Source organism: Panthera onca, chromosome B4 (genome assembly GCF_046562875.1).
Source record: "Panthera onca isolate mPanOnc1 chromosome B4, mPanOnc1 haplotype 2, whole genome shotgun sequence".
Taxonomy (NCBI): Eukaryota; Metazoa; Chordata; class Mammalia; order Carnivora; family Felidae; genus Panthera; species Panthera onca.
Window position 1 is genome coordinate 27532674 of NC_138345.1, and position 23551 is coordinate 27556224.

Sequence of the window (23551 nt, forward strand, 5' to 3'; positions counted from 1 at the left end):
CATTGTTCTCCAAAGTATAGGGTTAGACTGGATGAGCTCCAAAACGACTTCTCCATTTTAAATTCCTCTTCTGAAATGACATTCATCACGTCATCTGTCTTATTGTTCTCTTCAATAATAAAGTTTACTCGGTGTTGGGGGTTAATGGCCACAGCTTAGCATCTCAGGGAAATAGCTTTATGGTTGAACGTTTTAGACTCAATCCATCTTTTCTCTTTGGTGTTTTTTCCAAAACCGATGCAGTGGCTAGAAACTAGGGAGAGCGGCACTTTTCTCTACCCAAAATTTTTGTACAGACTTCTTAAGTTCCTGAAATTAGCGGTCATGGCTGAAGAACCAAAGCTGCCTGTGGGACAGAGGAGCACATGGAGGAGGAGCCTGAATTAATTATGTGGCAAGTGACCACAAACGGGAGCCTCAAGTTCATGTCTCTTTGTCTAAGTGATTTCTTTTTCATTTCTGAACCTGGTGCAGGCTCTGGACAGCCTCCCAGGACGGAAGGGACAATGGCAGCTTGTCCTAACTGCCCCATCACCACGAGTTTCTCTCCCCATAGAAATCTCGTAGTTGCAAAGCTGGCCAGCTCGTTATGGGAAGCGACAGCTCCCAGGGCTGGGGTTAGCATAGGCAAATGGGAGTAGAGTGGGAGAGGACACCTGCTGGGGTCTGTTTTGACCTTGTTGTCTCCTTTTGATTGACTCCTGTCTGCTTCTTGTCTCTTAGGGAAAGGGTAAATTCATTATGTCCATCCTGTTAAAGAAAATCACCCCCCCCCCCCCGTTTTAAATATCTGTTTCTATCTCTGTTGACCTCTTAGCTGACTGGCTCTCCAAGACGTGGGCTATGACTTTGAATTGCTTGTACTTAACTCAAACCTTTGATCTGTACAAAAAGGGATTCATTAGTTTGGTGCTAAGCTCCCCTAGGACTTTAGAAGACCCCTGAAACTCCATGCAAAGCACGTTTTGGGGTCAGGGGGGTACATTACTGCACCTCAAGTTGAAAAGAGAAAAGATTAATCGTGCGTAGGACAAGAAGGAGCAGGGAAGTCCCTGGAGTGGGTACATTTTCTTTATGTACCACAAAGATGTCAGGGGAAGAAAGAGGCTTCTTGTTAGAACATAAACTTTGAGTCCCTGAATGAGAAGCCACAAAGTCCACAAGTCCAAAGTTGTTATAAATTACAACACTGCTGCTTGAATGTTTCACATCTAGTTATCTTGAATGAGGAAGTTAGGATTGGAGCCGGTGGGCAATTGGGTTTTCCAATGTGATTTTAAGGTGTATGTATATAACTTTAATCACAAAGCAAGGATTTGATTTTAAGGAATAGTTATTGTCCTGGGAGAGATAAACGTGTTGCCTTTTTAAGGGGAAGAATTATTGACTCACCTGAATCATACTGTTTTAATCAGTTGTTTGATTATTCCTTAATTATATCAATAAGCGATTAGCTACGATGGAGCATTAATAAATAGTTCACTCCCAAATCACCATGAATGTAAAAAAGCGTGTAATTCACATTGACCAGGACAGTACAGTTTACCTACTTATTTCCATGTCGTCGCAGTTAAAATACTTCATCTCGGCAGGTGTTTTGAAGAGAGGGGGAAGGAGGTACGCGGGTTCTCTCTTCTAGGAAGTGAGGTAATCCCGCCATGTTTGTCTCAATTCTGCCATGCACGTGGCTGTTCTGGAGCCGGAGGGAACGGTCTCTCATTATACCCAGAAAGAATCTATCGTCCCGGGAAGACAAATATACGTACTTGATAGGAACAACGGAAGAAGTAGGGACGCTTCAAAAGGGTCGGCGAGAACAAGGTGGAAGAAGACCCTGGCAACTCTATACAAAAATCAGCCCTTCACGTGTTAGGTGATCCTTCATCGCGACCGTGAACTCATGGGGGGCAGGCGCTTCGTTCAACATCCGGAGCGCCCTGGTACCTGACCTCTGGTAGTTGCTCAGTGAATCCTGTCGGGAAAGAAGGGACGGCTTCTGGAAGTGGAGTGGGAATACACTGCAGGAGACGGGAGAGGGCTGAGGCGAGAAGGGGGTAGGGGTGAAATCCTTGACGTTCGTCTTTTGCATATTGGGTGCAGGTAGGTGATGGAGCATCTAACTGGAAATACTACGCAGAAAACCCGAAATATCAGCCTTCAGTTTACATCTTACTGTCAGCACTGAATCCCCCCTGTAACTTACATCCTGAGCGGTCACTCTGTTTCAGTGTTTCAGTGGCTTCGAGTGTCTGTGACATGCTGGCCAGCCTGTCATGTCTGGTAACGGTGGCACAGTTGCCAGCCATGGGCCAGGTTGTGACCCGGGAAGGGGTCACAGTAATGAATGTATGAAAAAGGAGGTGGCCTTTAGAAGATTTTTTTTTTTTTTAATTTTTTTTTTTTTTAACGTTTATTTATTTTTGAGACAGAGAGAGACAGAGCGTGAACAGGGGAGGGGCAGAGAGAGAGGGAGACACAGAATCCGAAACAGGCTCCAGGCTCTGAGCTGTCAGCACAGAGCCTGACGCGGGGCTCGAACTCACAGACCGTGAGATCATGACCTCACAAGTCGGACGCTTAACCGACTGAGCCACCCAGGCGCCCCTAGAAGATTTTTTATTTTACCGTCTGCCATCCTGGTTATGGTAAGAGGCATGCAAGCCACGTAGAGGAAGTGAGTGGGCCAGGACGTCTGTGCTTCTGGAAACTATTTTCTTTCTTAAAGACCATGCTGCATGATGTCCAGGCCTGAAGAGAACCTGGAATTTCTTTTCTACTGGGACTTCAGTGACAGCTTTTCTGTTTCTTCATATAGATGAGTCTCCTTGTTCTGGGAGGTTCCTTCCTTCCCACCTGCCTTTCCACCTCTGTGTATCCTGGCCTGTCACATTCCTTCTGAATGTGGCCCCCATCTCAGCCCCACACCTCCTTGGCTCTTATTTTTTTATTGTTTATTTTTTAAAAATGTTTTATTTATTTTTGAGAGAAGGAGAGAGAGAGTGCAAGCGGGGAAGGGGCAGAGAGAGAGAGAGGGAGACAGAGGATCTGAAGCTCCCCTATGCCCCTGCGCTGCTGATGGGAGCAAGCCCGATGCGGGGCTCGAACTCACGAACTGTGAGATCATGACTTGAGCTGAAGTTGGACGCTCAGCTGACTGAGCCACCCAGGCGCCTCTTACACCTCCTGTAATAAAGCACTGTTCTCAGGGCACCTGGGTGGCTCAGTCGATTAAGCATCTGATTTCAGCTCAGATTATGATCTCACAGTTCGTGGGTTCGAGCCCCATGTTGGGCTCCGCACAGACAGCTCAGAGCCTGGAGCCTGCTTCGGATTCTGTGTCTCCCTCTCTCTCTGCCCCTCCCTCGCTCATGCGCTCCCTCTCTCTCAAAAATACACAAAAATTTAAAAAATAAACAAAGCACTGTTCTCACCCCATGTGTCATGCTTACATCACCCCTTCCTGCTGGCACATCCACTTGTCTCCTCCATTCCCAATTAGTCTCACCTGTCACCCCCTCCAGGAAGCCTTCCTTCCTCAGACTCCTCCACTGATTCCATTTCCTTGCTTCTTCCTGGACGTAATATCACGAACGGCTTGTACTAGTGGTTTCCGACCTCTGGGGCATATCTGGGGTAGGGGGACCTTCATTTTTAGCAGGTACCTCATCTGACCCTGAGCGGCACCAAACTTTGATATCATTTGCCTTATATCAGATGTTAAACTTACTCGTGAGTGTAAGTATATCTTTAGTCATTTCAACAAGCAAAGAGAATATACCTTCAACTTCTGTGTCGTAACCTTCCTGTGCCACTCAGTCTTTGAGCACAGGATCTGCTTTGCGGTGGTCATTGCCTGTGGAGAAAGCTATCGTGACCAGGTCCGATCTCAGCCACATCCCTCCACTTCCCCATCGTTCAGCAAACGCTGACTCTAGGTAAGCTAAGTAAGGTCCTGGGTACCAGTTAAAGTACATTTGTAGGACACTGGACATGCTGGGGATGACAGGTTGCTGGATTTTTCTTGGGTTTTCATACTAATTAGTTCTGTGAGGTTGCTGGGGTTTTTTATTTTTATTTTTTAATGTTTATTTTTGAGAGACAGAGAGAGAGTGTGAGCGGGGGAAGGGCAGAGAGAGAGCGAGATACAGAATCTGAAGCAGGCTCCAGGCTCTGGGCTGTCAGCACAGAGCCCACTGTGGGGCTCCAACTCACAAACTCAGATCATGACCTGAGCCGAAGTCGGGGCTCGAACCCACGAACCCAGATCGTGACCTGAGCCGAAGTTGGACGCTTCCTCAACGGAACCACCCAGGTGCCCCTGCTGTTGTTTTTATGAAGATGCCCTTCTGAGGACGAGGAAGCCCCCAAATTATTTTATTCAAAGCTCTTGCCTTCAGATCACTCAATTATAGCCACAGAACGGCTCTAATCTATCAGATATCAACAGTAATATTACACATTTACTTGTCTGCCATCTGGATTTTTAGACTCATGAAAAGCTCTCATATCTGATGATTCAGTATTTCCTTACTTTCTGTTCATGTTAAAACCATCAAACAGCGAGTATTGGATGACTGGAGTTGGCAGAAGCCTGCTCCGAGCTCCCTGGATAACTGTCACCATGCCAGCCCCCTTCCCCTCTGCTGGGGCTCAGCCCTCAGCGAGCGAGGTGGGGCCCGGGCCCCCGCAGCTGTCAAGAAACAGTGTTCTGCACCTCATGTTCTGGGATACAGTTTCAGATTTTACACTAAATACCTCAATGTATACTTATTTGCCAGATCATTGTTGAAGGGCCCTTTGTGTATTGGTGCTTTGAGGAGGTCAAAATGTCCTTGGCGTCTCCCTGACCTGGAAGGGAGTAGTGGGCCACGTGCAAGGGGCCTCGCGAGGGCAGTGCCCTGGATGCCCAGCGCATACCTCTAACCCGTGTCACTTTGTGCTTAACTTTTAGTGTTCTGTCCCCATTCCCCCTGCACGCCAGCTCCTGGTAACCACCATACTCCTTTCTGCTGCTGCGAATTTGACTACTCTGCATACCTCGTGGGTGGGAAATCATACGATATTTGTCCTTGGTGTCTGGCTTAGTCATTGAATATAATGTCTTCACGGTCCATCCATATCGTAGCACATGTCAGAATGTCATTCCTTAAGGCTGAGTCATATCCCATTGTACGTATATTCCGGTGTACATTTTCAACATGGAACCTGACCTTCCCCCACCCCCCCACCCCCCCACCTTGCTTGCTCTGAGAAACAGTTGACCATTCTCTCTTCCCGTAAGCTACCTGGGTTATTTTCCCCAAGAAGTACTAGCTACAGATTCAAAATCGGCCAGAAGTTAAAATGATTAAAGATCATTTTCACTTCAAAGGTTAACATTCCTCTTTTGGACATTTAAAGGCACGAATAAGTCCTTACGGGTTCGCAGTAAGCCTTTTCTTTAAAAACGAGTTCTGGAATATAGCAAGACTGACGTGGTCCTTTCAACACATCGGACACAGAAATCTCTGTGAGTTGTAATATTTCTTACCGTTGAAAGTAATTTTGCCTTTTCATGTCTGCATACTTGGCTGTTTAAAATTACTTTATGCAGTCGTATAACACAAAATTTTATTTGAGACTTAGCCTGAATATTCCCTCTAACCAAAATTCGGAAAGCATTTTGCAGTGCGCACAGGAGGAGACTTTCACTAAAATGAGGAATCTGGAATGTATGAATAAACCAGTATGTGATAAAAGGGAAATGAAAAGGACTTAAATGGGCTTCCCACTGGTGGGATTACCTCATGTCAGCCAATTCTGCCCCAGATTAAGAGTCTGCACACATAAATAAAATCCCCACAGAAAATGTGAATACCATTTACAGCTGCTGCTAGCACACAAAATACTGCTTTACTAGGCTATAAAAATATATCCTTCACTTTGGAATTTTAGTCCAGCCATCGCCTTTCGTAGCTTAGAGTAGATTTCATTAAAGTCGTTCTGCCACACTTCTTAAAGTTTTAGAAATGTATCAGTAACTCACAACGGCATGTGGTCAGGTATTGTCCATTTAAAAGTCAGCTCATTTTCCTGTGGCCTGTGAGTTCTTCAGTTGCTTTCAAGGAGCACAATGAGGAAGCATAAGGTGACATCATACAGGCCTCAGATGGACCGTCACAGACGCTCACATCTCTTTTCAATATGGAGATCCACGTGCGGGTTAAATAATGCGCGCCAGTTTTCCGAGCGCATCCCCATACGGTTGACCCTTGAAGAACACGGGCTTAAACTGTGCAGACTAAATTCTATGTGGATTTTTTCCCCCAATAAATACAGCCCAGTACCATAAATGTATTTTCCTTCTGAGTTTCTTCATAACGTTTTCTTTTCTGTAGCTTACTTTATTGTAAGAAGACAGGATATAACAGGCGTGCCTGGGTGGCTCAGTTGTTAAGCGTTGGCCTTTTGGTTTCAGCTCAGGTCATGATCTCACGGTTTGGGAGTTTGAGCTCCACGCCCAGCTCTGCACTGACAGCATGGAGTCTGCTAGGAATTCTTTCTCTCCCTCTCTCCCTTCCCTCCCCTACTCCTGTACTCACTCTCTCTCTCTTTCTCTCTAAATAAAAGTGAAAAAATTAAAAATAATACAGTATATAACATACAGCAAACAAAATATGTGTTAATCGACTGTGTATGTTATTGGTAAGGCTCTTGGTCAGCAGTGGGCTAACTTTCAGTTAAGTTTGGGGGGAGTCAAAAGTTCTTTTTTTTAAATTTTTATTTTTGAAAGAGAGAGAGAGAGACACAAGGGGAGGGGCAGAGAGAGAGGGAGACATAGAATCCCAAGCAAGATCCAGGCTCCGAGCTGTCAGCACAGAGCCTGACGTGGGGCTCAAACTCACAGGCCGTGAGATCATGACCTGAGCCGAAGTCGGATGCTTAACTGCTTAACAGACTGAGCCACTTCGGTGCCCCGGGAGTCAAAAGTTCTACTCAGATGTTCGATTGTGTAGGGGGTCAGTGCCCCAAGCCCTACCTGTTTAAGGGTCGACGGGACATTCTCTCACGTAATCATGACCTCCCCTTCGTATTCTCTTTGATTTCATTTTGACCAGGAAATGGTTGTTTTGTCTTAAGAGCTACATTTCAAGAGTCTGGAGCCCACGGTGTCTCCATTTTCTCATGCTGATGGGGATAGTAACAGTATCTCCCTGCAGGCTTTGAGAGCACTGAATGAGTTTAATGCCCCAGAGCACTTAGCATCATGCCCACCCTGGCATGCCAGGTCAGTAAGGGTCCCGAGTCTTAGGCTATTCTGTATATCATCCCAGTAGGTCTGGGAGAAAATGGGTAGTTGCCAGTGGAGGTGTCGGGCTGTTTTCCCGTTCATTGGCTTTGTTCCCATTTTGTCCTCCATGATGATGACCCCTGAAGGACAGCTTCACTCACGTAGCAGGGGTGCATGAATGTGTCAGCCAGACAACAGACAGGGGGATTGGTTCCTCAGAAAGCCTCCATGTAATTCTGAGCCACAGCTGTGAATTGGGCAGCACGTTCCCTGCAGGTTTAATACCCTGATCCTTTGTCATCTAATGCCTTATCTTTTGACCTTGGCCATTTAGGAGGTGACCCTTCTTACCTGGACTCCCACTGACATTGGCCACAGTTAGACTACAGAAATCAGCTCCTGTTTTTCCCATTCCATCGTATCTCTGACAAATCTTTAACATTTTCTTCCTGTTTCTTCCTGCAAGCAAATGTTTACGTTCTATATCCCTGCTTCACATTGTAGGAAAGACAAGAAGACATTAGTAGAAGTCTCATGGTAAGGAAGGAGTGGTAACCATTCCCCTATATGCCCCCTAGAAAGGAAAGAGAGTTTCTGAGAATGGACCAGAATCTTAAGAATGAGGGAGGACAGAAGTGATCTCGTTGCTTGTCTGCTTGCCTGCCCGCTTCATTCCCTCGTTCACCCAGTATTTATAGTTTGTTGTTCCGAGCCAGGCCCTGTGCTAGGAACGTATCTCAGGTGTTGCCCCTCAAGTCGATAATCCTTTAGAAGACAAGGCTCTTAAGCAGGAAAAGGGTAATTGGCAATAGAGAAATACTGAGAGAGATGACAATCGTTGAAGGGGCTTAGCAGGTGAATTCAGTGCTGGTTGGCAGAGAAAGTTGGTCTCGGCACTTCCATGTGATTATGGTCCATGTGGGGTTGAGTGTGAGAAACATGGGGTTGCATGTTATCAAGGGCTTTGGCGATTCTCTGGCCAACTCCTCTATAGCCAAGAAATGCATATGTTCAGGGGAAAAGGGCAGATTGATATTGTGCCATGAGCCCACAGACACAATTCCATTCATGATTTTCTCCTGGATGTTTAGGCCAAATCTAAGCCTTGAGATTTCAAAAGGGCCTATTACTTTCATCTTTATTTGTCATTAATTGTTTGGGTGACTGTAGAAGTAATTCATGTTTACTGTGTATCTATTGGACGATAGAGGAGGAAAAACTTGAGCGGTTATGTCTGAGTAGCGAGATAATTAATGTTTTGGAGTATTTACTGTCTTTCCAATGAAGTGGGGCGTGTACCTCTAATACATCGTGAAAATTTTTCCGAATTACCAACTGCGTTTCAAACCTGGTTTTCTTGGGTAATTTACTTACTCACTGTTTCTGTATGTTCTAGGCTGCTTCCAGTTTTATGCGTTTATAAACAAACTGTGGTAAACATAGTTGAACTCGTTCAAAGTAATCTCCTTTAGTAACACCCTTATCCTGTCCATCTCCAATAAGGTGGGAACTTTGGGAAGGGAAGGAAGAATCATAGAGTAATACATTGCTTGCTTTTTTCCATAATACCCCGGCGCCACCAGCCACACGGACATATATATATTTGCCCAAGGGTCTCAGATATGCCCTGTTTACTCGTGTCTGGGGTCAGTGCTGGATTTGAGGGACATCTGTGGAACCAAAACCAGACCAAGGAATCATATGAAATTTGTAAGAAGCAACCAGAAACTGGCTTGACTCCTCCCCCAGGGGTCAGACTGGCCCCTTTACCAATAAAATCAAGATAGAGGGCTGGGAGACCCTAGGACAATTCAGGACATATTTACAACAATGGCCCCTGTTATTTTGTATCCAGGCCTATCAGAAATGTGGGAGTTGTCCAGGGGAGAGGGAGTGAATGTGGATTTCTAGTCTGGCACTGTCACACCATAAGCCATGTGACCTTGAGAGAGTAGTCAAACATTTTACAAAATGAAGATTTGTGATCAGGAAGGCCCCTTCACCTCCAGTTTTCCCAGAGCCCAAGGCTTTGGATTTACCAAGGCCTGATTCACTTGACCGAGTGATTTCGCTTTGGGATGTCAGCATCTCAGTGGGCCATTCATAGATCCTTTCTTGGTCATCCACGACTCACGGATCATGACGTGGTATGCCCATGACCATGACAGTGACCTCCCTCCTGCCCTCCCATTTCACACATTTATGCCCCTTCCACTGAAGCATTTTCTTTCGTCCCCATCTAGAAGAAATTTAAGCATTTGCTGTGTTTCTTTTTAATTTCAAGATTAAAACTTCAAAAATGTCCAAGAAAATCCTTCCTTTAAACATTACTTCTGAGTATTGAAGACAGTGGTGCTTCAAAAATGGAAAAGATCAGTTTTTCTGAGTGGACACAGCGGCAGAGAATTTTGTGCATCTTGTGAGTCTCCTTCCTTTGTGCTGAGCTGGTGGTTAAGTGCTGTTGTTGGAAAGGGAAGACAGCACCATCTCTGTTTTAAATCAAGACGTCTTCCCCCTGAAATTTGAGAAAATCACAACCACAACTTAACGTTTTCTCTGCAGAGAAGTAAAAAAGCTAGCTACCCTATGGAATGATGTGGGGAGATGTTTGTCTATCTTGTAGCTCTTCTGTGTGAATGAGCCAGCCAAAAATAATAACATTAGTGTTAGTGGTTATTATTTCTAATTAGTGGAGAGTAAATAAAAAAAAAAAACTGCGTGCTTTTTGCTGATGTAAAAATGGAGATTTCTTCAGTCTTTTTGGTCTCATGAGGATGAGATAATTAAATAGGAAATTAAATTGCATATTCATAATTTCATAAAGAATGCTCTGCTTTTTCTTTTCAACAATGAAGGCATATATAAGTCTGTTTGTTTTTTTCCATAAGTGATGGGTGAGGCATGTATTTCTGGTAAGATTCCGTTACCAACGTAAAGAGAACATCCAAATCCTTTTTATTCTCAATTGGAATTTCATTTTAAAAATTTAAACGAGAGTTATTCATTAGTAATAATTCAAAAGAAATATTTAGATACAGTTAGGGTAGTTCTAATTGAGTATTTTCTAACAAGAGTAGTTTTCAGGAATATAAACGGTCATGAGCAGGTGATACCGTGTCTTATAAGCTAAGTTCTTTATAAAGATTATTTGTAAAACATAAATATTATTTCATCTTATCTAAGTATTCACTTCCAGAATCAGTTGGCTTGCCCAATTTCCTCCCTTCCCCTACCCCTTCCCACACTTCTGTTTTCCAATTTTTTTTTCCCAGTTAGCCATGACCTCCACAGCTACGTATGTTGTTCCTTGCCGGGTTTTTTTCAACTGCCCTGTTTGCCATATTTCTCCTCAGCTTTATAAGAGATGTAGTAACCAGAAGCATAGAGAGAATGCCATATGCCACCACTGACCCACGGAGTCACCAGTGCCAGGGTACCTTCTGTTGACGTACCTTGATTAATTTGGCATATAATTCTTCCTTTTCAAGTTACGTTTGTCTGTGGTTTAGAGATCAGGTTAAGTCAATCTGATTTGAAATCAGGATATAAAATCAATGAAAATCATTTTAGAGTGTGAGCTCTAGCCTTTAGCAAAGATTATCGCATCATTTCATACGGTCATTCAGCACACATTCTCTGGGGGCCTGCTCTGCACCAGGTATGGTGTTTAGTACTAAGTATACAAAGATGGACATACTCAGGGTCCCTGCCTCCCACTGGGTGTGGGGGACAAATCATGGTCTTCGGCCCACCTTCCCAAGATTCTATGGCTCCATCCCTAACCAAGTACCCATGAGCAAGTTACTTCTCTGGCCCTCTGCTTCCTTGTCTTGTAAATGACGTCGCTTTCGTAGGTTCTCTTTAACGCTCCTTTTAGCTGTAAAATTGTCAGTCTCTAATTATTACTGCGTGGCTCACCATCTACATGTTGCAAAAATAAACCGGGGACTTCAGGGTTTCTGGTCCTGCATATAAGAAGTTTGGAAGTCACTCCTTTTTCCCAACAACAAGAAAGAAGCCGAACAGACTGAAAAATCAGCAACTCTTCTTGGATCCGTAAGAGAGAGGAGGACCCAGGGCAAGCCACTGCTCCTAGGGTTGGAGACATGGACAGGCCAGTACAGGGAATTGGGACTCATGGGAGTAGAGACTCACAGGCAACTCAAGAGAGCAAAGATAGTCTCTGCCACCAAGGCTGCCAGAACAACTGGATGGCCCCATGGGAAAAATATAATAATAATAATCTAGATACAGACCTTACACCCTTCACAAAAACTAGTTCAAAATGGATCATAGACCTAAATGTAAAACACAAAACTATAAAACAGCTAGATGATAACATAGGAGAACACCCAGATGACCTTGGGAATGGCGACGCCTTTTTAGATCCAACACCAAAGGCATGACCCATGAAGAAAAGAATGGATAAGCTGGATTTTGCTAAAATTATAAAACCCCTACAAAAGACAATTTCAAGAGAATTAGAAAGGCCGCAGACTAGGAAAAATATTTGCAAAAGACACATCTGATAGAGGGCTGTTATCCAAAATATACAAAGGATTCTTAAAACTCAACAATGAGAAAACAAACAACCGAGTAAAATATCTCAGCAGACACCTCACCAAAGAAGATACGCAGATGGCAAATAAGTAAATGAAAAGATGCTCCACGTCATGTGGCCTCAGGGAAATGCAAGTTAAACAATACGATACCACTATGTGCCTATTAGAATGGCAAAAATCCCAAACACGGACACCACCAAGTGCTGGCAAGAGTTTGAAGCAACATCAACTTTCATCCGTTGGTGGTGGGAATGCAAAATGGTACAGTTACTTTCCAAGACCGTTTGGCACTTTCTTACAAAACTAAACTTACTCTTACTATACAATGCAGCCATCACTCTCCTTGGTATTTATTTACCCAGTGGAATTGAAAATGTCTGTCTACACAAAAACCTGCACCTGGATGTTTATAGCAGCTTTGCTCATAGTTGCCCAAACTGGGAAGCATCCATTCCGTGGGTGAATGGGTAACCAAACTGTGGTGCATCCAGACAATGGAATATTATTCCTCACCGAAGAGACATCAGCTCTCGAGCCTTGAAAAGACACGAAGGATCCTTCGATGCATATTACCAAGTGAAAGAAGCCAACCTGAAAAGGCTCCATACTGTTTGACTCCCAACTATCTGACATTCTAGGAAAGGCAACACTAGGGAGATGGAAAAAGATCCGTAGTTGCCGGGAGAGGAGGAGGGAAGTGAATAAGGCAGAGCATTGAAGATTTTCAGGGTAGTGAAAATCCTCTGTGTGATATTCCGATGCGAGATGTCATTACACATTTGTCCAAACCCATAGAATGTTGCGAACCTTAAGGTAAACCACGGACTGTGGGTAATGACGATGAATCAAAGCAGGCTCATCCTTGGTAAAAATGTCCCCCTCTGGTGAGTGCTGTCGCTCATGGCGGACGCCACGCATGATGTAGAGGCGGGGGACAATGTGGGAAATCTCTGTCCCTTCCCCTCAGTTTTGTAGTAAAGCTGCTTTTTAAAAATTAATTCCCTTTCAAAAGTAACGATGAAATAACAAGGGGGCAGTCCACGAGGTAATGCTTAAGAGCTTCTGTCTCAAATTAAAATTTCTGAACCTCCAGTAATATCTGCCTCTTCTTTTCCTGCAATTTCGCTCATGTGTTGTTCATAAATCTGGACTCTTAACGATGGGGTTTTGGCTCCCTGTTAGGTGAAATATTTCATTTAACTTAGCCAAAGCCGGACTCCAAGCAGCCTGGGAATTGTTAGGCGGCTTCCCCTTTTCCCAGTACCTCAAGAGCCTCTGTACAGTTCCTTTTTGTTTATTTTTAGGGAGAGGAGGAGTTGTTTTTGACTCCCCCGGTAATGGTTAGGTGGCAGTATTGTCTATTTAGCTGAAGCATAAGTTGTGATTCGGCCCCCGCTTTGAAGTGGAAACATCAAGAATGGCCCATCAGCGGAGTCCAGCCTGTTTGAGCATCCACAGGCCTGATTTCTGCTTGTAATCTGATTACGGGGTTTGAGCTGTTCCAGCCTGCAGCCTCCTACTTTGCGTTGACTATACTTTTCAAGGACACGAGTGCCTGATTGCTGTAGCCCTGTGCTGTGAAGAATCTCAACCCAGTTTTGCTTAGACGGGCTGAAGGCCGTGGCTGGTTGAGAATTAAGCTGGAGAGCAGGCTCTGTTACTAAACTTTCTATGTGCAACCATGTTCAGAAGCCCAGAGATTGCCAGCTATCTGGGAGTTTTCCAGTTCTCTGAGAGACAAGGTAAGGCAAGAGAAATAGGAATTGCACGTATGGGTTTGTTGTATACTCTGATGAAAGCCTTTGCAGCTTCCAGTTTACCATATATTCTCCCGTGTCCAGTTAGTTATACAGTTTCCTCAAAGGACACTTTAAATATCTAACGGAGTGTATGCATTGGCTTATCTTGTGGCTGAAAAACGTGGGTTTGTTTGTTTGTTTCCCCTAGTGTAAGTTACAGAGACTGCTAAACCACCGTAGCCTCTATGCAGGAAAAATTGCAAATTCAGTTAAAATGTCCAAACTTGGGATCACGTTCTGGACGTGCTGTGCTTTAGCTAAAATCTTTTTCTAAACTGAATGCTACATATACTAAATCATTTCCAGTAGACAGTGGTGTTTGTCTTTTTATGGAATCTTCATGTGAACACTGTTGGGAACAAAATGCTGATTTTGTAGTGGCTTCCTTTAGAGTGCAGAGGAAAATACATGCTTTCCGTTTAACTACTGGAGTGGCATCACAGATTCTGATCACTGATTGAAGAAAAGTGAAATGCTGAAGTTATTTTGAGTGGCACATGTGAACTTCAGGCATTCTGTAGCTAAGTCTTTCCCAGCACAGACATACCATTAGGAAGTGAGTCGAACAGGCCTCAGAGTCAGAAATTTTCTTCTGTATCACTTGATAGTTTTTTGAACCGAGTTCTCACACATAGCCAGATATGTGTATAATCAGGAAAAAGGCCTAGATGTTTAATCGGCATTATACCTTGCATTTTATTGTATATTTCTAGTGGGTCACAGTTTCCAAATTCCGGGATCCCGGATGTGTTTTGATGGATAAGGGCATGTCAGCATCTGGTATATTTTCGTACCTCCTTTTCTTCTGGCCCCCAAATATTAAACAGTAAAAGGTACTTGCCCCCAAATATTAAACAGTAAAAGGCACTTCCTTAGAAGTCTCTGTAAGTGGTCTGCTTGTGGTTTCCTTGGTGGACAAAGGGTTACTATGCCAAAAGCTGTAAAACAGATTACTTGCCATTAGACTGGTATAAATTTGTCTGTGCCTGGTTTTGATTAACTGGTTCACCCGGATGTGTGTTTTTTTCTGCATGGCTTTGTTACCACCTGTCTTTACACGATACATATCTTGACTTCAAAAATAAAGAAAGTAGTTAATTTGATGTGTTGTTATTGTTTAGATTTTAAGGAAGGCAATAAAACCAGCAGAAGCATTTCCTCTGCTCTTCAACAACCCCTTAAATGCACACAGTCTTTAAAGGTGTCCCAAATACATCAGGCAGTGATGAGTTTCAACGTTACCTTGACCAAAATTGTTTAATTTTTTTCCTCCTTTTTTTTTTCCTGGAGTATGTAACTATGCCATTCAGTATTTATTTGCTTTGAATTATTCTCGTAGCTATAACAAATTTACATGATAGGATTGAACTATGTCAGATTTTTTTTTATTTTTGTTTTTATTTTTTTCACCCGCAGAGTTATGTTGACCACATTTCAGGAGAAGGAAAAAAACCTTGCCTAGGTTGTGGAATTTGATTCTTAGAAGGTGTCATTTTTGTATTCATATTTCTTGTCTGGTTAATGGTTTCCTTTTTTCTTGTTATATGTACAATGGGACTTTGGAGAATTTTTTTCCCCACTGGAGATTGTTTTTTTAACTTATTATGTAGTTATTTCATTGTTACCTTATTTCTTTCTCCTTAGATTTCAACCAGAAAAACTTAAGCTTCCTTGGATTACCAAGTCAAAGAAAAGTTCCAAGGTAAAGTGGTCTTTGCTCAAGACTCTTAGGATTTAGAGATTTGTGGTAGCTTTTAGAATTATTCTCCTAAATTCCTAATTCATGAGTTTGAATGTTTGGCAATATGTTTTCTCCCCAGAGTTTGATTTATTAAAGTATATGAAACAAGCTGACCTAATTGTAGATTCAGCCAGAAAAGATTCTTTTTGTATTTATTAATGCTGTTTATGGGAACTATTTGCAGAGCAGATATAATTTTGAACCTGTAGAGGGCTACTATCTTTTCTTTTTTTTTTTTTTTTCATACCTGCGTCTAAGCGTGGGATGTCCTTTTGCAATCTGCCCATTACGTAAGAGAGCTTTTGATTTTTAAAGAAAAGATTTAGCCTTGTGCCTCTCTTCCCTCCCTCCCTCCCCCCCCCCCCCCCCCCCCCCGCCCATCCCTCCATCTGTCCAGTGAGGTCCTGCTGTCTCTTAACCTTTCTGCTCTTCGGTTCCCTACAAGCTATTATGGGTACTAATTTGATTTACCTAATGTGCTAAAGCTCTATGATATAGAATCATTCATATAAGCTTTGTAAAAATGAAAGTTTGTGCCAAACAAGATAGCTGTATCTCAGATGCTTCTTAGCAGATCACTGTCCCTAATAGATGTTGGATTTTTCAAGTGGAGACACAAAGTTATTATCCCTAAGACATACAGGCATAGACCCCAATGTACATTTCATTGTGGTAGAAGGACCCAACCCTGATCTCCCCAGCCTTCCACTCAGATGCACTTCTTCCTAATGTATCCTGCATGGCATTGCCTCCTTACTCTAAAGGGTTTGCATTTCAATGGTTTTGAATAAACAGCTGTCTAATCACTGTCCTCATCAGGCTGAGCCGGGCTCTGCATTTGAAAATGGCAGCAGACATCTTTTGGACACACTAGATGAGATAAAGAAAGCCTTGATGGATTTGATCCACATCTTAGTATCAAGTCAGCTAGAGTTGGCTGTCATCAGTAAGGCTGTCTGTCTTATTTGACTCAGGAAATCTTAACTTTTCTAGCGCTTGACAGACTCTCCCCTATTTCTTATCTTTGTCCGATAGCATCTAAGCCTTATATCTTAGTTCCAGCTACTACAACAAAATACCATAGGCCGGCTGGCTTAGAAACAACAGAAATTTATTGCTCACAATTCTGGAGGCTGGAAGTCTGAGATCAGGGTGCCAGCATGATTGGGGGAGGGCCCTCTTTCCATCTGCAGACAGCCAACTTCTTGTATCCTCACGGGGTGGAATGAGCTAGGGAGATGGCTAGGGTCTCTCGGTGGGGGGGGGGGGGGGGGGGATATTGTTTAGTTCTATTTTCATTGAAGTGTAGTTGTCTCTGTGTCTCTTTTTATAAGGACACTATTCTCATTCATGAAGGCTCCATCTGACGGCCTAATCCCCTTCCAAAGTCCCCACCTTCTGGTATTATCACTTTTGGGGGTTTGCATTTCAACATACGAATTTGGGGGAATACAGACGTTCAGACCACAGTAGCTTAGTCCCCAGTGTGTCCCCGGGCAGGTTGGTTTAGCTGTAACAGGGCTAACAAGTGACTAAGAAAAAGGAAGAGGAGGAAAGCATTGCTTTGTAAGGATAGCAGAATGAAATAGTCAGACATTTCAAATATGGTGGGTATGATCTCATATGTCCCTATTGAAATTATGGCCTCCTTGCTATGGATCCTAAGTGTAAAATAGGATTAGAGATACAAGAATTCGCCTCCTCCAAAGCAGTCTAGCTGACCAGACACCACAGGTACAAATATGAGGTAGTGAACTTTGATGATCTTGTAAACGTTAGGAGAAAGGTGAGCAGATTGTAGAGAGCCTTTCCCAGCGCCGGTGCTGAATAATCACTGTCGTGGTATAGCCCCATTTTGTGCAGTAATAACTGCACACTATCCTGTTCTCACTTTAATACAATTTCCTCTGGTTTCTACTGCTGGCATTTAAGTAGGTTAATGGGACATTATAAAAAATTGTGGACGTCGGTAGCAATCTCTTCTTAGGTTATCGAAGCAGAGGGAAGGAGGCAGAGTATGGAAAATTTAGTGCTGAAAAGAGCACTGTTTCAGAGGAGATGCAGACCAATAACAAATCTAAAAGGTGCTTCTTTCTTGATAGTAGAAACTTTAAAAATGGAATTCAAACATTAAGACCGTAGCATTTGCTTTAGTTATATATGGAGAGCTGGTATCATACTGAAGTGCAGAATCATACTTGTGATTGAGCTGTGGCAACCACCCGTGCCTACAGAGGCTGTTGGGTAGAGTCCCCTCATCCTGGGGATGGTGAGAGCACGGTGCAGCATCCAGAGCTCAGTGCGTTCGAGGTACCCATCATGTGAGTTGGGCTTGGGCTCCGCCAGTCCCACCGCTCTGATGCCTCTGACTCAAAAAGGTGAGGAGGAGATTTATGTTAGGGCTCCCTGGGGTATTTGTGTTTTATAAGCCATTAGATGATCAGAAGACGTTGCTCATTCACGAATGTTCCAGAGTTCTTTACTAATGTGTCTTGCCTGCATTCTCACCGCTGGCTAGTGCCTTGGGTCTCGAAAGTCCAGGGAAAAGATGTGACTTTTTCAAAGCCTGGTTTCATATTGGTTTAAGGGGTCCTGACTCAGTCATAGCTTTTCTAGCTTTCTTGAGTCAGAGCTCCACTTTTCAACCCCATTTGCCTTATTCTTTCTATCATATGTTATTCTAAAGGTGAAGAAAGGAGAGGTGACTGGCTGGCTCCATCTGTAGAGAGCATGCAGCCCTTCATCTCAGAGTCGTGAGTTCAAGCCCCACGCTGGGCGTGGAGCCTCCTTAAAATAAATAAATAGATAGATAAATAGATAAGTAAGTAAGTAAGTAAAAAAATAAATAAGTGTGAAAGAAGGAAAGTGGGAGAGGGAGGAAGTTTATAACTGATATTATTAAATATGTGCCCTTGTAATTATTCTCAGTGTTTGCAATGCTCTTTGCCCATATCACATTAATAGTGTATAGGGTGTGTATGTAAAATATTTCAGAGTGAGTGTAGAATACATTCGAAGTATTTTATTGTCGCCATTCATTCAACAGATATTTATTGATTAAAAAAAAAACCACTTTTATAAATCAATAATTTGAAATAAGACACTTATAATATGTTCTCCAAATAAGAAACCAGGCTACCTTGAGAGAAAACAAATGAAGTGCGTAATATAGATTCGGTACCCAGTGGGACAGCCACTGGATCAGGGGGTTCTTCCTTGAGGAAATGACCTTAACCTGAGTCCCAGAGCAGGAGGGAGAGGAGAGAACTCAGGTAGGCAGACCAGGTGAGGAGCCACGAGAGCAGTTCCCAGCAGCGCTTGCGTTTTCCACTGGTTTCTGACCAGCCACGGAAAGACTGTACTTTTCATTGGTACAGACACAGTTCAGCTTTGTTTCAAGAAAGTAAGTGCCGGGGGAGGGGCAGGGGAAGACTTGGAAACCCCACCGTGAAAGTTCAGAAAAATGTTTAACTAGAGAGCAGTTTATTAGTCTTTATTAGCGGTTTTTTGATAAGCACAAAATGGGGGAGGGGGACTATGCACATGTCTACTTTTGAAAATATGAGATAATATTTGTGCCCCAAGGTCAGTGGCCTAAGAAGCTGAATATTTCAGGATTGCACCGTTTTTTTATATGGAATTTTTTCCCTAAGATGTTAGTTTTGCAAAGAAAGTACAGAACTTTATCAAAGTATTTAAATAAATAGTTAAATAATCAATTACAATAGCATGCCATTCCTTAAGTGGGGTACATTTCTACAGTTACTTAATTTTGTAGGTTTATACTAAGTCATACATCTGAATGAAATGCCAGAAAGAATTATCACTGCCTTAGGATTTACTGTTGAGAAGTCAGTGCCAATTCCACTTTTCTGACCTACGTGGGTATTCTAGAATCTTCAAGCCATCTGGAGTGTGGTTTATAAAGACTACTTATTCTCAAGACTTTTGTATTAAATAATATGGATACATGGCAGTCATATTTATGAATATAAGCCCTACCACATTTGTCAGCAATAACTAAGATTTTAGATGAGCTTGGTTCTAGAAGATGGATGGTGTTACGTATTTTGGAATGCGCAGCAGCTCTTTGAAATGTAATTTATGTGCCGGATATAGAGCATTCATGTGCCCCACTTGCAGAGATGCACAGCACTTTCCTCAGTCACCTCTTGGACCTTTATGGACGTGCACCCCTACATGCGGAAACACAAATGGAGGACAGCCCATAGGGAAGGTCAGCTTTGCACTGACCTTCAGCCTTTCCAAGGCTGTTGTTCACCTCTCTGGAGGTGATCGTATCACAGGAGAATATTGGTTTTCCTGCTTCTACGCTGGGTTTTCTTGCTGCACAGTGGCAGCTCAGTCTGTCTTGCCCAACCCCAGGCCCACTCCCATGGAAGCTCATGGGGTTGGCATGCAGCAGCCTGGGGGCCTAGTGTTAGAGTGGGAGCTGGCTTTGTATCTCATCCTTGGGCAGATCATTTAACAGTTTCCTAGTCTGCAAACCGAGGATGATAATTGTTCCAGTTGGTGTGCTGGAGCCGACTTGCACCTCCTCCTGAGAGCGAGTTTATGCCTCTCTTTTAGCTGTGAGTCCAGTGAGTCCTGTGGGAAGTTTGAAAATCAGCCTTAGTGGGGGTATTTATGCTATCAGCAAAGACTGCAAAGCATATGCTTAGGGGAAGGGGGTGGGAGAGCAAGACTAAGGAGCAAGTTTTTAAACATTTATTAGCACAGCACTGAGTAGTTCAGGCCTCACAGGGTCTTGCGAAAATAATTAAGATTATGCTTGGAGTATGCCTAGTTATAGAAGAAGAGTACATAGTAAGTGCTCAGTTCTTCTTCGCTTTCATTTCCTCCTTTATTCCAAGGCTCTTTTCATGAGCCTCGCAGACCTGTCCACCATGCTTTGATTTCTTGGTACTTTGAAGGCATTTGTTATATAATTTCAACACTGGAGGAAAGCATGCACATAACCTAGACAAGTTGCTGATTTTCTGAGGAAGAGATTAGAACACAGAAAGGGTGAGTGATTAATCCAAACTTACACAGCTATGATGAGTGGCTCTAGAAGAGGTTATCAGTCCCAACCAAGGCGTCTGGCTGGCAGCTCAGCCATGTTTTTGCCCCCCTGACACTACGTCACCTGCCCCTGCTGACGTAATTCTTCAGTTGCACAAAAAAAGTCCTATAAATAGCTATAACTATAAATGACTATAAATAAATGAAAACAGCTCCCATTTAACTCCCCAAAATAAAACTTTTTATGTGTCGTCTACATCCACCTATTTAACTATGTATAACAGCTCATTTTCGTTTAGCATTTTTTTTCCACTTAATATCGTGTATCTTGATTCAAATTGACTTTAAACATGACTAATGGAATAATTTAATTTCTAGCTTTCAGAAAGAGTTCTTGCTTGAAGATAAAGAACAGCGCACTAACTACAAAGGAGGAATCAATGCTAAGCTTTTAACTGCACTTCCCAAAGGTGAGACTTTCTCTAAATGGTTGACCGGTGTCCTGAGCCTGTAGGTCTTGTGTTGCCTGATTTCCTTGGAGGGGGACTGCCTCACTGATCTCCAGTGTATACTCTTGTACGTGTCCCTTTCTGTCTATTTCAACAATTAGCCTCAACTAAGGTAGCTCTCTTCCTGCATGTTGAATCTACACCTTTCTACATGTCCCTTCTCTTACTTTTAGGCATTCTTGGGTTTTCCCTGGAGGCTGGGGGGTGGGGAGGGTGAGAGAGGGAGCCGGCACAGACTCAACCTTCTTCATCTCTCCTACCTGTCACCTTCTCCGGGGACGGTGGGTTTTGCTCATGAGGCCTTTTCTTTTCCATCCGCTCGCTCCATTTCCTCCACCTCTGGGCGTCTGCCAGTGTTGCTGCATTTCCACTGAGTATGTTAGAGCTCCCTGCTGGGCAGCACACTGGCCTATCAATGCAGACTGTTCCACACACGCTTCCTTCTCCAAGTAGGTACTCACCAGTTCAGTGAATTCGTATTTTCACTGGTAGAGATGTATGTGCACTAAAATATGTGCAGCTGTCACCAGCCAACCACCCCTTGTTTCGCCCGAGAAATGACATAAATGTTACCAGATCTTTGTTGCCCCCGACTGTAACACTGGCACAGCGTGGTACCGGCTCACAAACTGTCTCCATCCCAAATGAGCTGGGTAAACCTTACTATGGAAGAAACAGATTTAGTGGAAGATCCGATATCCGATTTTTTTTTTTTTTTTGGCCCTCTGAAAGAAAACAAAAACAAAAACAAACATAAGATCAAACCTAAAAGAAATTAGACCAGAAACCATATTCTTTTAATAGAAACTAAATCTAGTGTAAAAGGCCCACTGCTAAATGGGCGTATATCCTGAGGAATTGAATGGATGATACGGCTAGACAAAGTCTGATGAGGTCGGATATTTGCAGGTCCCCAGGGATTTGGCCTTGTGGAGAAACTTCAAACAGGGACGTTTTGTAATTTCCAAGTACTTACAAAACTGTCGAGAGGAAGACAGGCTTACCCCACGTTGCCCCAGAGGCCAAAAACAAGAATAACGTATTGAATTACAGGGAAGTAGGTGAGATTTCATACGAGAGAGACAATTCTGATAGTTCGTGGGACCTAGAAATGAAATGGCCTGTATTATCATCTCTTCTGCTCCCAGTAGCTGTTCAAGGAAGGTCATGTGCTTCCATGGGAAGGACACATGCTGTGGGTTCCTGCCTGGATGGCATGAAATGGAAAGGTCCTTCTGATTTTTTAGACTCTGTAAAAGAGAAAGAAACTCAAGCTAATCTGAGTCAGACTTAAAATCTATGAAGATGAGCCAAACAAAGTACTGCTAAATTTGATTTTAGCAGTAGCTTCGAAGATTGGACTGATTAGACAAAATTCTGTAGTAACAGCTGCTTTACTCGTCCTCCTGGCCTAGCCCAGGTCCTTTCCTTGATGAACGGTAGTACATGCAATATTGGGATCAGAAAAATTAGAAGCAATAGATGAGATGCGAGGTCCCTTCAGGCTCAACAGCTTATAACTCCATATGTGCCAAAATTTAAAAACACGTAAGTTGATTAACCAGTTTCACCAGAAAATGTATCATAATTGGTTATAAAAATGTAACTCTTCACAAAACGAAGATAATGCCATGCATTAATCAGAGTTATGTTTCCAAATTCACAAGATCTTCAAAATGTGCTTTAAAAGTGTCAGAGCCCCTCCTCCCCTGAATTCCATGTAAATTCCCCACCGTCTTGTCTCACGTTGTGCACTTTATGAATTCGGGCAGGCATGTTTGGAAAGACCCGCGTATTACCGGTGATCTCACTCCTCCATGTTAACACGTCTCTTGATGGCAGCTCCTGGCAATATAATGGTAAAAATAGGAATTGGTTCCAACTGTTTTAATGGCATAGAGCTTCATGTCTGTTTACACATTTCCAGCAGTTGCTTTCCATTCATTTAGTGAGGAATTCTTGCTTTTGTGCAAATGAGCATCAAAATGATCATTGGCTTTTCTCTAAGGGGCTTCCTTTAACTGTGTATCACATGCAAGTTATCCGATGACTAAAAACCTTTACCTGTGCAAAGTTTATAATATGGAAATAGATTTTCCACTTAGGAATTGTGAAATGAACCAACTACATTACTTCTTTAATAGCTTTAGTGAGCTATAATTCGTATAGCATACAGTTCATCCATTTACAGCACTCAGCTCAGTGGCTTTCAACATATCCACAGAGTTGTGCATCCAGGGCCGCCGTCGGTTTCGGAAAGTTGTCATTATCCAAAAAGAAGTCCCACACTTCGGAGCCACCACCCCTCTCCCTTATTCCTCTAGTTTTGTAATGACTTATTTTCTAAGCTGCTTGTCTTTATATTAGTGGCTGCCTTCCAAGTGTAAAAGTTGAAGTGCGTTACTCCTCTGGGAAGTCAGATCAGTATTCAGGACATTCTGGGTCTGGCCTGTGCTCTTAGCCTGTCAAATGCAGGCTGGGAGAGCTCTTGGCAGTCCCCTGCCACTTATATTTCTTCGGAAGATTCTACTGTACTTGGGTTTAGACGACTGGACTCGACAATAACTTTACCAGAAAGCCTGCTTCTCAGGGCTAAAGAAACTGTATTCCTCAAGGAAAGTACCCAGCAGACCAAATCATCCTGA

The 23551-nt window shown here is 43.1% G+C and overlaps 1 protein-coding gene across 17 annotated transcripts in view; it reads left to right on the top strand.

Annotated features, from left to right (window-relative positions):
- Positions 1 to 23551, top strand: part of SVIL (supervillin) — a 230723-nt gene that overhangs the window by 114863 nt on the left and 92309 nt on the right. For 5 of the 17 annotated variants that reach the window (XM_078450304.2, XM_078450306.2, XM_078450305.2 and 2 more), the window contains 2 exons: positions 15276 to 15333; positions 20776 to 20867. Coding sequence is in view for 11 of the 17 variants with exons in the window: in XM_078450298.2 (XP_078306424.2) it covers positions 15276 to 15333; positions 20776 to 20867 (150 nt within the window). In the remaining 6 variants the exon portion in view is untranslated. Of the gene's footprint in view, positions 1 to 12857; positions 13575 to 15275; positions 15334 to 20775; positions 20868 to 23551 lie in introns of those variants that run through there. The other 12 variants (XM_078450299.2, XM_078450300.2, XM_078450309.2 and 9 more) reach the window with 10 other exon arrangements.